Source organism: Passer montanus, unplaced genomic scaffold (genome assembly GCF_014805655.1).
Source record: "Passer montanus isolate IOZ18808 unplaced genomic scaffold, ASM1480565v1 scaffold19, whole genome shotgun sequence".
In the NCBI taxonomy this organism is placed as follows: Eukaryota; Metazoa; Chordata; class Aves; order Passeriformes; family Passeridae; genus Passer; species Passer montanus.
This window is the reverse complement of record NW_024366480.1, coordinates 5,645,783-5,660,413: the sequence shown is the minus strand read 5'-3', so window position 1 is coordinate 5,660,413 and position 14,631 is coordinate 5,645,783. Positions and strand designations below refer to the sequence as shown.

Sequence of the window (14,631 nt, the reverse complement as noted above, 5' to 3'; positions counted from 1 at the left end):
CAGGCTGAAGGGCTTGAGGCTTGAGAAATAGATAAAAATGTCTAGAAACATCAAAGTCCAGGTTTTGGCCATCCCAGAAGGCAATGGATGCACAGCCTCTGCTGTGTCTTCTATCTTCAGTGTCTGGCAAACATGAAGAAGACAAACCTGCTGCTGTCATTACATCTTCTGTTAGCTCAACCCAAAGAGGTTTCTGGTGTAGACCTAAAAGGTCCAAACGATTTTATTTCTTTTAGACAGAATAACAGATCATCCACGATTTTCTCAAGTACCAGATAATGCAAACCACAAACTGAAAAAAAACTGTTAAAGCAATCCAGAGCAATTTGTGGTTGACTGTTCACCATCCACAAGAGAACCTTTTCCAAAACACTGCTGCTCAGCCTTTGAGTGTGAAATTTTTACATTTTACAATTGACATTCTATAGGACAAATGGTGCAAAGCACAGGTGGAACTAAAGAATCTCAGCCATATCCAAAGATTTACTTTGTCTCTTTCACATCATCCTGTCATGCTGCTACACTCCTTTCTTTCTTCCTCACTGCCTCTCTTGCCTTGAGTATTGGAAACAAAAAGTTGACCTGCAAAAACAGAAATATGATCTGTATGATGGTATTACTGAATTAAGATCACCCAGACACTAATACCCTGTATAGTCAGTATTGAAGGCTGTTAAAAAAACAAACTTAAACAAACGAAACAAACTAAAACACTGCTGCTCAGCCTTTGAGTGTGAAATTTTTACATTTTACAATTGACATTCTATAGGACAAATGGTGCAAAGCACAGGTGGAACTAAAGAATCTCAGCCATATCCAAAGATTTACTTTGTCTCTTTCACATCATCCTGTCATGCTGCTACACTCCTTTCTTTCTTCCTCACTGCCTCTCTTGCCTTGAGTATTGGAAACAAAAAGTTGACCTGCAAAAACAGAAATATGATCTGTATGATGGTATTACTGAATTAAGATCACCCAGACACTAATACCCTGTATAGTCAGTATTGAAGGCTGTTAAAAAAACAAACTTAAACAAACTAAACAATGTCTGCAGCTTTCTATCTCGATATGCCATAGGTGTGTGTTAGTTGTTTCCATTAGTGTGTGTGTGCATATACATATATATATATAGGATAAATGTTTTTGCAAGAAAAAGTCCTGTTTCCTAATAGTATATGCAGTCACACTGTGTTTTAAAATATAAATATATCACCTTCCATATTGCTAAGCAATATCAGAACATCTTTCTATACATTTAGGGCTGCTTTTGCTGCCTAGCACTTGCTATCTAGATTCAGGAGTACTCTAAGTGCCTTTCATATGTTCATGAAAACAAAGTTTCTTCTCTGGAGGACTCTGAATCTAAGAAGTATTTGCTTGCCAGCAGATAGTCATTTGAGCATATCAATGTCGTGTCTGAGGCATGTGTGCTGAAGTGCAGAACAAAACTATTAGATGATCTAATTTCACCATTAGGCAACATGTCTCTGGCTCCTGAGCACTAAGGAAAGTCATTAGCACATAATGGAAGTTAACAGGTGTTTAAGTATTTCCTGGATCTGGCAACCACCCAGTGAGAAGGTTTATTTGTTTCCCCAGAACTCTTGGCTTACCGTTCTTGCAAACGTGTTCTTCCCAGTTTTCTCTTGTAGCTTTTTTCTTTTTTTCAGTAATTTTGCATGTAAATAATGTATACGTTTCATCTCGGTATCAGGATAAAAGGAAGTTGACACGAGTATTTTAAGCTGGGTCAGGAGGCCAGAGAATAACCCAAAAATTATTAAGAAGAAGATGATGACTCCAAGCTGAATCCATGTTGTGGAGAGAGTGAGCTCAGGATGAGTGATGCAGTTTTGCTTAACCAAAGAAATCTTGAAAGAATCAGTCTTGGCAATATGCTCTTTCATAGAAATTATATAGCTTCTCTCATTCTTCTGCACAAGAAAAGTGGAAAAAGTTGGTTATAGGACAGATTCCCTCCTTTCTTAATATTTCTTCCACTGGACATTCAGATTTACAAAGGACTCTAAATCATCTAGACCATCCAGTGTCTATATACAGTATGCTCAAAACAATATATCTATTGGTTATTTATAAATGTTTGGGACTCAATTTTCACAATTTCTCTTGGTGGACAATGTCCAGCACTTAGGACCATTAAAAACTTACCTTCTCAGTGGTTCTGACAGGGAAATATTTAGCTAATCTGGTTATAATGGTTTAGTATTTTTCTACTCCTATGACTCTGCTCAGATGCTCTGTTGGAGGGTCCTTCATTGAGAGAAAAACTGCAGAGCAGAGTGTCTGTCCCTTTGGTTTTGTCTCAGCACATGATCAGCAGTGCTTCCACACCATGGTGGTTCCACACCAGCCAGAAATCAAACTCCAAATAAGCCTTTCCCCTTCCAGTAACAGAGGGACAAAGGCAGAGACTATGGGTTGAGATAGCAAGTTACTGAAAGCAGCAAGCAATGGAATAAGAGATGCACAGTAACTGCAGCAATATTATTAACAGAAGTACATAAAAAGAGAAGGTGGTTTACCTACAAAAGGTATTCACCATCTTGACTTAGTTCCACGTGGGACAAAGCCAGGATGGTGGCTCTTCCTATGCCCAGTGCCACATGGCTGTCCCCAGAAAAAGACAAGGTGGCAGTCACTCACCACAGCACTCTCTCTGTGCCTGAGCCTGAGAGAGCAGAAAACAATGACAGACAAACCCCTGAAAGTATGAAAGTAAGTATGAAAGTAAGTATGAAAGTATGATAGTTCTTGCCACACTGCGCCACTGCTTCAGACGCTGGACTCAACTCTGTGCTGCTGTTTCCAGTACTGGCCCAGGCACTACTGACTGCTCCTCCCAGCTCTTCCCAGCTCCACTCAGCTCCTTTCAGCTTAGCTCAGACTAGGCTGGGCTCGGGCTTTCCTCTGCTGCTCTGTTTCCCTCAGCTGCCTCCTGCACCAGCGCTGTTTTCCAGCACCGTGTGCCTGAGTCAAGTCTTGGACAAGAGAAAGGCAGTGGGCAGCAGAGGGGCAGGGCTGGTCCTGACAACCATCCCAATGGAGAGAGGGAGGCAAAAATGTTGCATGTTCAGGGGTGCTTGCTCTTTCTTCCCCCTGAAACCACACCTGCAGTGATGTTGTGGGTGGTATGGAACAGCAATCCAGCCGTGCCCACATGGCACTAAGCCCTGTCCCCTCTCTGCAGCCACACAACTGGCCCAGGCAGTGCTATGACCAAAGGCTGTCACACAAAGGCTGCCTGACCTCCTCTTGTAGCTGCCTCTGCTTAGCTGATGCTTTTCATTGCTTGTAGATTGAAATGCTCAATACGAAGGGTAAATCAGACATGCTGTGGGGACCATACTATAAGGCAACTTTCTGTTCTGTGAATAAGAACACTGAATAACCCAGCCTCTTTTCTGATCATGTCAATGGAATAATAAGGTCTTCCTTGTGGCTTTTCTAATCACCCTACAGAGGCCAAGCACTTCTGTTAGATGTTCATTGGAGAAATGAAGTTCCCAAAGCATGCTACCCATCTTCAGCCTGTTAGCGCTTCCTTGACATTATCCTGTTCCAAACTATCTCAGGCCATTTTATCCCTAAACTGAATTGATGTACAGGCAAGGGAAATCTTCATTAGGAACTCAGTATGAAACAGGGGTACTAGTGCATGAAGAACTTTGCTGTTCATGCTAATTAATAAACCTCTCAAGTGTCTGAGTCTGTTCCGCTCACCCAGCTTCCTTGACTCCCTGAGATCAGCAGCCCTGAGGCTTGATATAACAAATCTGTTGAGATTAAATTTTACATTTTAATGTAATTAGCTTTCCTTGGGGAACTAGAAACAATCTGATAATGGCATTAGTTTTCTGTTTTGAAGAAGTCAAGCAGCTTTCCACATGAGTGAACAATGCACATAAAGAGAGCAAATTCGTAGTACAGGAGCCATGAATCAGCCAGACATGGCGCTCAGGATTTCTGTTCATGGAGAGGGGGACTAAGCACCTTTGCCCTGATTTGGGTCACACCCAGGGTAGGTCATAAGAGGGCTGCCTTCAAGGTACAAAGGATAGAAACACAGGCAAACACAGGCAAAACAACAGTACACAGCAAATAATGAGTGCATAGCAAATACTGAATGCACAGCAAATAGTGAATACACAACAAAGTACACAGCAACAGGCTGACTAGCGTAGTGATCAGTTGGGTCCTTATTATCTTCAGGAATGGACATCCCACAACCTATCTCAGACACTTGTTCTATTGTTCGATCACCTGAAGAGTAAACAAAAAAAATGTATTTCCTTCACTTTGTCCTGATTTTCTCTTCTTCCTGAATGTTGTACCACTGAAACATCACAGAATCATAGAACAATAAATGTTGGAAAAGACCTCCAAGATCATTGATTCCAATCTTTGACCAAACAACACCACTAATACTTGGTGTCATTAGCATAATGCTCTAACCAGTTGTCCTTGTTTTGAGCATGGGGTTGATCTTGATCGCGTCCAGACTTATCTTCCAACCTAGCCAATCTATGGTCTCTATGCTGCTGCTGCTGCTAGAGCAACCTGCAGATTTTGGCAACAAGACATTATTTTGTGCGTATGAGCCCATGCATACACATGATGAGCTCCTCACACTACTCAGTTAAAGTAAGGTAGGCATCCCTTACATCAGTGTCACAGTGACTTTTGGCTATAAAAATAATGCTTCACAAGTGTCAGTTTTGTGATTTTCCAATTTTAAGCTGGGTTTTTTCATATATATAAATGGAGGAATGAAAATCCTTCTTCCAAAATTTACCATTCTCTAGAAATATGACAATGCTCTGGAAAGAGCTGTCTGGTTCCATCCAGCCAATGTATCTGTGGAGGCAATGACCTTTTTGAAATGAAATTATATTCCAGGAAAGAATTGATGGCTCATTGTTATATGTTTGCTCTTGCAGCTGCTGAAAATGAAGGGAAATTTTTCAACACTACACTACGAAATATATGGTACTGATAAGTACTTACATTCTGAAAGATACTGAGTTGAATGTCCAGATCCGGTACTTCTTGGAGATATTTGTTCACAGAAATAATTAACAAATAAAACAAAGAGTCTACTGCAGCAAACAGAAGCCAGATGCAAAGATGAATAATTATAGGGAAAAAAGAACACAGCATTTTTTTCCTGTCCTTTCTTGTGAAGAAGAAGGATGGGATCATCACATAATCTTTTCTCTCTTTTTTGTTAAGTGGCAGAAGAGAGGGTCTTTGCTGTTGTTTTTGGTGCTCATCAAATGCAATGAACTGTTTTGTGATATAGGTATTCTTAAATTTGGTAGTATGAGAACCCACAAATTTTTTGATAAAGAGGCCAGTTCCAAAAGAAACTAGAAAAACCCCAAATATAGGCAATACTTTCTGACCTATATAGGGCAGTATAGTCAACATAAAAGATATCTGGTTAACAATTCTCTGGATTTCTTGCTCTGTGTCATTTAGCTGTTGTTTTAATGTGTCATCTAAAATGGAATAAGATGGTGTGAATTCGTGCTTTAGGACCACTATATCTTTAGGTAGCTCAGCAGGAGGCTTGGCTACCTCATAAACCCATTTTATTGCCTCAATATAATATTTTATCAAGGCAAATTGCTCTTGCTTTAAATGACAGGTTATACTGTCAGCCAGAGCCTTTAAATTGTGAAAAATATTTTGAATGTTGCTGGCCACCACAACACCTGTGCCAGCAGTAATAAGAGCATCCCTGCCATTTTTCAATCCACAAGAAAGGAGGAACAGAACACTAAAACAGCGCAGGCGCTTGAAACAAAAGAGCATGATAGAAAGCAAAATCCAGATGAATCCAGAAATCAGTAAGGGCCCCAAGGAATGGTGTGCCAAGGAGAAGTGCATGCTAAGGAAAAACAGAAAGCTGGAGAGGAAGCCAACTGCAGAGCAAACTGCGAAAAGCTGCATCTGATACTTCCAGCCAGGCTTCCTTTCAGATATAAACATTTCCCATGCAGTCTGAGCTATTGAGATGAATTTTTGCATTTTCTTCTGATTGTTGCTGACACTGCAATGGCTCAAACTAAAAGGAAAGAAAAAGAAAAACATTGTTATTTACAGGGTCACACTAAGGAGAATGATGTGCTTTTAACTGACTGTCTGATACTTCTTCACACTGCAAAATCTGCAGGTCTGACTTACATGAGGCTGAACCACCACACGTCTCTTGTATTTGCAGGATTCCCTGACGAAGAAAGGAATGATGCATCTGACTCCATGTTCTTAGAAGTCTAATTTGTTATTTTATGATACTATATTATATTAAAGAATGCTATACAAAAACTGTACTAAACTATACCAAAGAATACAGAATGGATACAGACAGAAGGCTAAAAGATACTAATGAAAAACTCGTGACTCCTTCCAGAGTCCTGAAACGGCTTGACCATGATTGGTCATTAAGTCAAAGCAATTCACATGAAACCAATGAAACAATCACCTCTTGGGTAAACAATCTCCAACCACATTCCAAACCAACAAAACACAGGAGAAGCAAATGAGATAATATTGTTTTCCTTTTTCTCTGAGGCTTCTCAGTTTCCCAGGAGAAGAAATCCCGGGCAAAGGGATTTTTCCAGAAAATATGACTGCCACACACATGAGACCAAAATATTTGTCCCCAATGTCACAGATATAAATATTGAAGAGGTGACTCTAAAAGGATTTCTATCTTTTGTCCTTTTATGTTTTGCACACTTTGATTTCTCATTAGCTATGCAGAAACAATGGTTCACATGCACATGTTATGTGTGTGTCAGTGTATGCATAAGACACCAGCCTCCTGTAGCACCCACTGCTCCCCACAGGTGCTGGCTTTGCCTTGTAAGCACCAAGAAGGGAAAGAGAGGAGCACAGAAACTTCCCATTGGTAGCCCCACGAAGGGGAGCATGGCTCAATCTGCCAGGAGCACCCAGATCAGCTGCCAGGGAGGAAGGAGCTGGTAAAGCAGCATGTGCACACTGCCCAGGGATGGGGAATGAAGCACAGCTTCTTCAGGTTAGTACAGAGCAAAGGAAGTGTGCCTCAGAGGCATCATTCTTTCCCTGGGTCTCTCCTGGGATAGCACACTTACAAACTGGTCCACATACAACAAGCTGTCCATGAGCCAGCAGTATGCCTCATGGCCAAGAAGACCAGTCCTGGGGTGCATTAAGAAGAGCACTCACAGCAGGTTGAGGGAGGTGATCCTGCCTCTCTGCTCTGCCCTGGTGGCACATCTGGAGTGCTGTGTCCAGTTCTGGGCTCCTCTGTACAAGAGACATGGAGCTCCTGAAACAGGCTCAGTGAAGGGCTATAAAGATGATGAGGGAACTGGAGCATCTCTCTTAGGAGGACAGGCTGAGGGAGCTGAGCCTGTTCATTCTTCAGAAGAGATCACTGAGAGGGGAATCTCATCAATGTATACAAGGAGCTGAAGGGAAGGTGCCAAGGCTCTTCTCAGTGATGTCAAGCAACAGGACAAGAGCCAATGGGCAGAAACTGATGCACAGGAAGTTCCACCAGAACTTGAGGAAAAACTTCTTTACTCATGTAAGGTCCCCAAAAACCTTGCTCTACACGGCTCTCAGAAGGGCTCACAGTTGTTCATGTAAGATCTGAGTTAGATGCACAGGACAACTATGGACAAGATTTTCTCAAGAGGTCAAAACAACTAAAAAACTTTACTGGCAACTTTAGAAAATCAGAGAACTTTGTCAAAAGATTTAGTGCAACATTTAATCAATATAAAACACTTCTCAGAGCATTAACTTGGGAAACTCTTAGTCTGTTCAATGTTAAGTTACACAAAAATTCTGAGAAGAATTAGAAACAGAAAGTCAGAAAATACATAGAAGAGGAGCCACATAACTGCTACTCCTGGATTCCAGTGGTGTGCAGCTGATAAAAATTCCAAGAGGCAGTAGAGTCAAGACATGCTTGCCTCATGTTCCACATTAAACACCCTTGGCCCTTCCCCCAGGAGGCACTTCCAGTCATTTGGGCACTCAGGAGGTGGGTAAGGGGCTCCAGGAGTGGGGTGTGCAGCACTGCCTCCAGTGCCAGTGCCTGGCAGCCACTGCCGGGCTGTGCTGCAGGCTCTAGGGTGGGGGAGGCAGGGCAGGGCACTGCCTCAACAGGGCAAGGCTCCACCTGCCCCTTCCCCACACACATGCACCCCAAAACGTCTCCAGACATCAATCATTCCAGCCTCTCGTAACTGTGAGGGTGACCAGGCACTGGAAAAGGCTCCCAGAGAGGTGGTGGAATCTCCATCACTGGAGATACTCAAGAACCACCTGGATTCAATCCTGTGCCACGTGCTCTGGGATGATCCTGCCTGAGCAGAGGGGTTGCAGCAGATGACTCACTGTGCTCTCTTCCAGCCATACAATTTTGTGTTTAACCCTTATTAAGCCTAATAGCTTGTGCTTGTCACCATCTGTCCTGTTTACCAGTATGTCCATTATGTAAATTACAGAGTATTTCTGTGATTCTATTCTGTTTGATGGGAGATATTACAATATAATATTTATAGTGCAATTTGTCCAAAGATGCAAGGTCAATTCATATGCATATTAGCATTTTAACATTCTAGAATAAATGAGATACTAATTAAATAAAATAAACAGTGGTAAATTTATCTTAAATAGGGAGCAGTTGTCTTTGTAAAATACATCCTGAAGATATTACTTGTCTTTTGCTTAGCTTGAACACAGCAGGTAGCCAGGAACTAAACTATAATTTTGTACACATACTATATTTTATTAGCATTAGCCTTTATGAATCCTGCTAGCATTCACGGCACCATTTCCCTCTCCTTCTCATTGTAATTAGTTATTAGTTGTGTCATTATCTCCTTTGTGTGCAACAGCAGTTGAATTTATGGGAGCAAACATCCATCACCAGCTGAGACCTTCTTGTACTGATGTGCTGCTTTTCTTTGGCCTTACTTGGGCTTGAGCCTCTATAGTGCTGAGGACCATTCTGAGAAATTCTGTGGTTTTTGTGTTTAACCACTTTAGCACAAGTGAACTGTGGGCAGTAGGCCCTTAGAGGGGGTTTAATTCCTAGCACTATCACAGGGCCTGGGAAGGCTGAGAAAATTGCTCCCCTCCAGAGCCTAAGTGAACTCAGCTGTAAATGAAGTGCAAGAGCAATTAACAGCTCCTTCACAGAAGCACAATTAGTTAGTCAATGCCCTAGAAGTAAGTAGTAGTCACCATGTTTGGGAAGGTGCTGCAAGTGAAATGGGGAGCAGAGTAAGCACAGGAGCCACCTGGCTCCAGCTCTGCTAGGAGCAGAGCTGCCCTTCTGCTTGCGTGGATGGTCTGCTTTGTCATTTTTCTGCTGAAAAACATTTTTAGGAAACATAATCATAAAGTAGATGTTTATATTCCTGAAATCAAGCAGAGCCAGACCTACCAGCCAGCAAACCTTGTCAGCAAATCCTGCACCTCCGTGATCAGACCATTACACAGCATGTGCTGCCACAACTTCTTTGTAGATCTAAGAAAAATTGCCTTGCACAGTGAATACATCTGGCATTTTGTTCTTGATTTAAGACACCTTAACAAAATAAAAAGCAAAAAGGCTAGCATTTATCTAATGCTGTCCAAAACACCTGTGTAAGAAAATGACACATTTTCCGTTTTCTTTAGCAGCACCAATTTCACAGCTGTTCTCAGGCACAATTTTTACATGGTTTTGAGCATTTGTATGTACGACTATGGTGAATTTGGGTTAATGCTTACAAGCATTCAGTAAATGGCTGCAATATGTGACTGGGATTTTGGCATGACTGCATCCTTAGATTTAATAAAAGTACTTCTGAACTGGGAGGCTGGAGACTTGCAATATATGGGCAGAACTCAAAAAGAATCAAAGAGTCTCCTTTTCTGAGCAGATTAAATGCTGTTGCATGAGATTCCTGCAGTATTCAGAACATGCATGATAGGTTTGTCCTTAATCTGTATGAACGCAGAGCTTTAAGGCAGGAAAGGCATTGTGAAGACACAGTGAATTTTGGAGCCTGTGGGATAGATGCTCAGGTGTCTCTCCATGGTCATTGAAAGTCACAAAAGGAGCATCCTCATACCCTCAAGAGCCCATCACTAAGCTTAAATTTTTCCAGGGTAAGAGTCAGGCTCACAGTGTGCTTTTCTGTGGCTTGTCTGACATCTCAGTTTTCCCCACATAAGGCATCAGCAACAGGTATAGATATTCAGAGTTGAATACAGGAGAACCACTCGAAGGATGAAAACTCTAAACCTAAAAAAATGTTTGGAGGGTGAACATTCTTGTATTACAGGAACTTATATCACAGCTGTGAATGCTTGGGAAAGAAAAATAATACTCTGGCTTAGAAGTAGAAATAAATTGTTAGCTTCACTAAAGAGGCTAATTCATAACTTAAAGAAATAATACACTTTGAGAGCTTTCTGGAATGATTCTTCTAAAAAACATAAATCACAAAAGTTTCCTGAGGCTGTCTGGTGCAGTAAGAAATTATAACAGGAGACTGACATGAACAAAATCTTCATTTCAATTGCAGTCTGAAGCAAAGTACTTTTTCTCCTGTCCTGTAACATGAACTAAGGTTAGGGCTGCTGCCATTATTTATGTAGCATAAGGAAAGAATGATTCTTGGAAAGCTGTTTCTTGCTCTGAACTGCCAATTTCTTTCCACCATAGTTTCTAGTGATGAAAAACTCCCCATCCCACAGAGGGGAGCTGGAAATTCTTGTGCTCTAGTTCTGCTTCTGTAACTGATTTTTTAGTTGGGTCCAAGGGGAACCTCTCTGTGCTTTAGCTTCCCTCTCTAGGAAATATTTACTCAGCTCTGAAAGCATGATATTCTTCTACCATATGGCATGCTGGCAGGAGTAATTATAAAAACAAATTCTCCAAAGGAGCTTCTCTGGCGAGGAGGTTGGGCCACACTTCTTAAGACTTGCAATGTACTGAATTTAATGCAACCTATTTAAAAGGCATTTTTCTAATTTCATTTCAAAATAAACAAGAAAAATTTAAAAGCATTTGAAGGTCCTGTTTGTGTTATTTCAGATATGGCTACAGATTTGAGGAAGCAGAAGATAAGTACAAAGCATCAAGAGTCCCTAGAAAATATCTTCCAGTTCAGCCATGAGCTCTGTGCTAGAGCTGTGAAATTTTTTAAGAGTATGTGTTTATTTATGTATGATTTCTTCCCTGCCTTCTGTGGAGACTCCTCCATATTCAGCCTCCAAGTAGTTGTGGCTGCTTCTGCTACCAGTTCAGTCCTGTCCTAGTCCCTTGCTCACCCTGCAGCTGATGATGGCTTGCTACAGATAGAATGGAATAGAACAGGGCAATTGAGCTGGAAGGGGCCAACAACAATCATTTAGTCCAACTGCTATAGATTGAAACTGTAAATATTTGCAGAGAATATTTGTGAAATCTTTTCTAAATAGGCTATTGCTTGCTTAGAGGTGAACAGCAGGTCTACATGTCTAGTATATGGATTAGTCACCCATGCAAACAGCTTGCCAATTTTTATATAAAGGAAGAAGCAGGTATCTCCTAAAAATATATAGTGAGTAAAAGAATGGGATTTAATAAATAATTAAGGTTTTTTGACAAAGACACAGCTGACTTGACAATGCATGACAAAAAGAGTCAGATCTCTAAGTCTACTTTCTATTTTGATCCAGACCTAAGTCAGGCAAAGCCTGGGGACTACAAGTGCCATTGATCTAGGACTGAAGAGTACTACCTAGTTTTTGCACCTTTGCACCAAGTCTGATATAACTTTCTCTGCACAGCACTGTTGTCTAGGCTGATCTTAGGTGGAATATGGAAGTTTGGAAGGCCCTTTGCCCAGAACAGTGTGCAGGAGCCTTATACATAAAAACAAAATCTTATTAAGAGAAACATTAGGTCCCATTGATGCCCAGCTTCACAATGATCTTTGCCTTGCTTCAGTTACACAATGATCTTTGCCTCACAAATCCTGTCAGGATTTTATGCAGGAATTAAAGAATAGAAAGCACACAATAAGATTTTAAAAACAAATATTTCCTTTTTTGGCAATTTCAGGAGCCTTGTTTTCTAGCCTGAATCAGTTACGTTGAAATGCAAGAAAATTACTTCCCTTTTTTGGATACTGTCAAAAAATCCAGTGCTGAACTACGGCATAGTAAAAACAAAAGTACAGGACGGGGTCCCACACTATTTCCTTTGGTCAATGCAGGGCATTCAACAGAGAAATAACAGCCCAATGAAAAATACAGCAACATTACTGCAGCTATACCCAGGGCTTTATTTACACCCTCACAATTTCTCAACTTCCCATTATTTGCTTTTAACTGCATGAGGAAAGGAAGTAAATGGTACTAAACACAGTAAACAGAAGACATGTCTAAAATATCCAATCACGTATGTACACATAGGAACTTGAAATACTAAACAACACAGCAATGCAAATATAACAATTTATACACAAGGAAAAACAAAAATAGCAACTGAGTGAGATATCTTTCTCTTCATGTATTGAAAATAGCTTGGGATAATTCTGAACACTGCAAGGTATTACAAGTTCTTTAGGGCCCCACAAATTGATTAAATGTCATTTATATGAGATGTCTATAGCACTGGAGGTTGGACTCGATGATCTTTAAAAACGGTTCTTCTAACCCAAGCCTTCTGTGATTCTGTGATGTCCACATCTGAGCTGTCTGTATGCCAATGAAGAGAAGAGGGCAGTCACCCAGAACTATTACTTCAGACCTGTTCTAGAAGTCCACCCTCACAGAAGATGGATTGCATTCTATGAGAATTTTAGCTCAACTGTAAAAAGTGTCTGGGTTACTCAGACAGAGCTATCCAAAGCTATCCAAAGCCTGGGAAGATGAACCTCTCCCTGTGCTCCCCAGCTGCCAGCACAGGTTGTATTTCACTAAGTTGGGCACTCAGAAGGACACAGAAAATATGTTGTGGGCACCCACAGAAAATGGATAGATATGGAAGGGACATAGAAGAAGAAATCAAATTTTCTCACAACTGTAAGGGCTGTGTTAACAAGCTGTGATACAACAAGCCCACAGACATGTTCTTCCCTTAAAACACAGGAAGGAATGCAGGCCCAGTTTGGGAAACCCAAATGGTAATTTGCCTATTGCCAAAAACAACTCTACAAAACACAGAAAATTCTGGTGTGAGGGAAGGAAGGGAACATATGAGATTACACAGCCCTGTCCTACACAAAATAGCTCTACACATACTTCTTGGGAGAGTTTAGGAGTAAATTGTTTCACAAACTTTAGGAATGGACCCTCCAATCAGTAAGGTGATAATAGTTAGCTAAGCTAAATCTAGTCCTTCTACCTTAGAACAGCTAGCTCAGCCCATGATTACTTCCAAAGTTCCTTGATATTAACCTTAAAGTGTTACTTACAGGCACTCCCGTAAAGCACTCGAAGGTTCTTCCTAGCGCTGTGTGTCTTTTGACTTGGTGGGGAACTGAGACAGACAGTAGTAAAAAATCTCACATGAGTAATTTTTTTTCTATACCCTCCCTCAATGAGTCAGACACACTACAATTTTGAAATTGTTCTGGTTTTGACAAAGATTCATGAGGAAGTAACTTATGCACAAGACCAGAATAGTATATAATTTGCAAGTGCCACTTTATACCTTTTTTTTCTGGCAGGGTAATAGATATCAGGAAATGAGTTCAGGGCCCAAATTTCAACCATTTAATATTATGCTGAGTAATGCCTTAGGTCTAGAACATTTTAGCTATTCTGGTACTTCCTTTGAAACTTGCAGCAATTCAGTACCCAAATAAATTTAAAGCTCTAATAATTTTCACCCCAAAAATGTTCCAACTGAGATCTGTGCAAATACTTTTGTAGACATTCTGTCAGATTATGGTCCTTTTAATAAGACACACCTTAAATATATAATAAAGACACAAATTATATACAATAAAGATAATTTATATACAGGAGGGTAGAACTGCTATGCAGAGGAACTTCAACTTTTATATTAAATCTGCTGTCGTTTTCTGCATACACAGTTTGCATGTGCATTTGTATGTACAGAGGAGAAAAATAAGTCTGGACAGCCATACTTCTCACTTTAAATGTGTCACACACATCCTACCAGTTATTGGATTGATCTATTGAATCAGTGAGTCCTTTTATTCAGTTGTCATCAGGACCATTTGATAAAGAGGACAACAGATTTAAAGTAAATCAAAGGCCGATATGCAGCTTGACAAGGACAACATAAATGAAAAGAGTAAGAGGATTGTTACACACTTATGTTACCTTTTCAATAACATCCTTCATACACTGCCTTTTCCAACCATTTTCAGAACTAACTTTCAGAATTAGTTTTCAGAACTAACTTTTTACAACTAATTATGGTTTTACTGTTTATGTTTAACCTGTCAGATTCATTTTTCTCAGAATGGTGGTTTGGTCCATTGCAGAGATGTTATCTGCTGCACATAAGAAATTCTAAATTGGAGACTGGCTCTTATTTAGACTCTGATTTCAAAGATCCAGAGCTATACACTAGTCTCAGTTCTGTCCTTGGACTCT

General features: G+C 40.6%; 1 protein-coding gene across 2 annotated transcripts; it reads right to left on the bottom strand.

Moving 5' to 3' along the window:
* Window positions 1–727: 727 nt before the first annotated feature.
* LOC120500798 (dendrocyte expressed seven transmembrane protein) lies at window positions 728–13,614 on the bottom strand. Of its 2 annotated transcripts, XM_039706214.1 has the most exons (5): window positions 13,479–13,549; window positions 9,470–9,613; window positions 5,026–6,088; window positions 1,614–1,934; window positions 728–923 (listed from the first exon to the last, which is right to left on the bottom strand). In XM_039706214.1, the coding sequence occupies exons 2-5, from the start codon at window positions 9,583–9,585 to the stop codon at window positions 852–854; spliced, it is 1,572 nt and encodes a 523-aa protein (XP_039562148.1). In that variant the 5' UTR covers window positions 9,586–9,613; window positions 13,479–13,549; the 3' UTR covers window positions 728–851. The 2 variants fall into 2 exon arrangements, with proteins under 2 accessions (XP_039562148.1, XP_039562149.1); XM_039706215.1 differs by lacking the exon at window positions 9,470–9,613 and having other exon boundaries at window positions 13,479–13,614.
* Window positions 13,615–14,631: the final 1,017 nt, after the last annotated feature.

Coding starts and splice junctions, on each gene's coding strand:
- LOC120500798 (XM_039706214.1), bottom strand. CDS start 9,585: ATGTATTCACTGTGCAAGGCAATTTTTCTTAGATCTACAAAGAAGTTG. Junction 1,935..5,025: donor AACTCAGTATCTTTCAGAAT/GTAAGTACTTAT, acceptor TTTCTTGTGCAG/AAGAATGAGAGAAGCTATAT. Junction 924..1,613: donor AGAACACGTTTGCAAGAACG/GTAAGCCAAGAG, acceptor CTGTTTTTGCAG/GTCAACTTTTTGTTTCCAAT.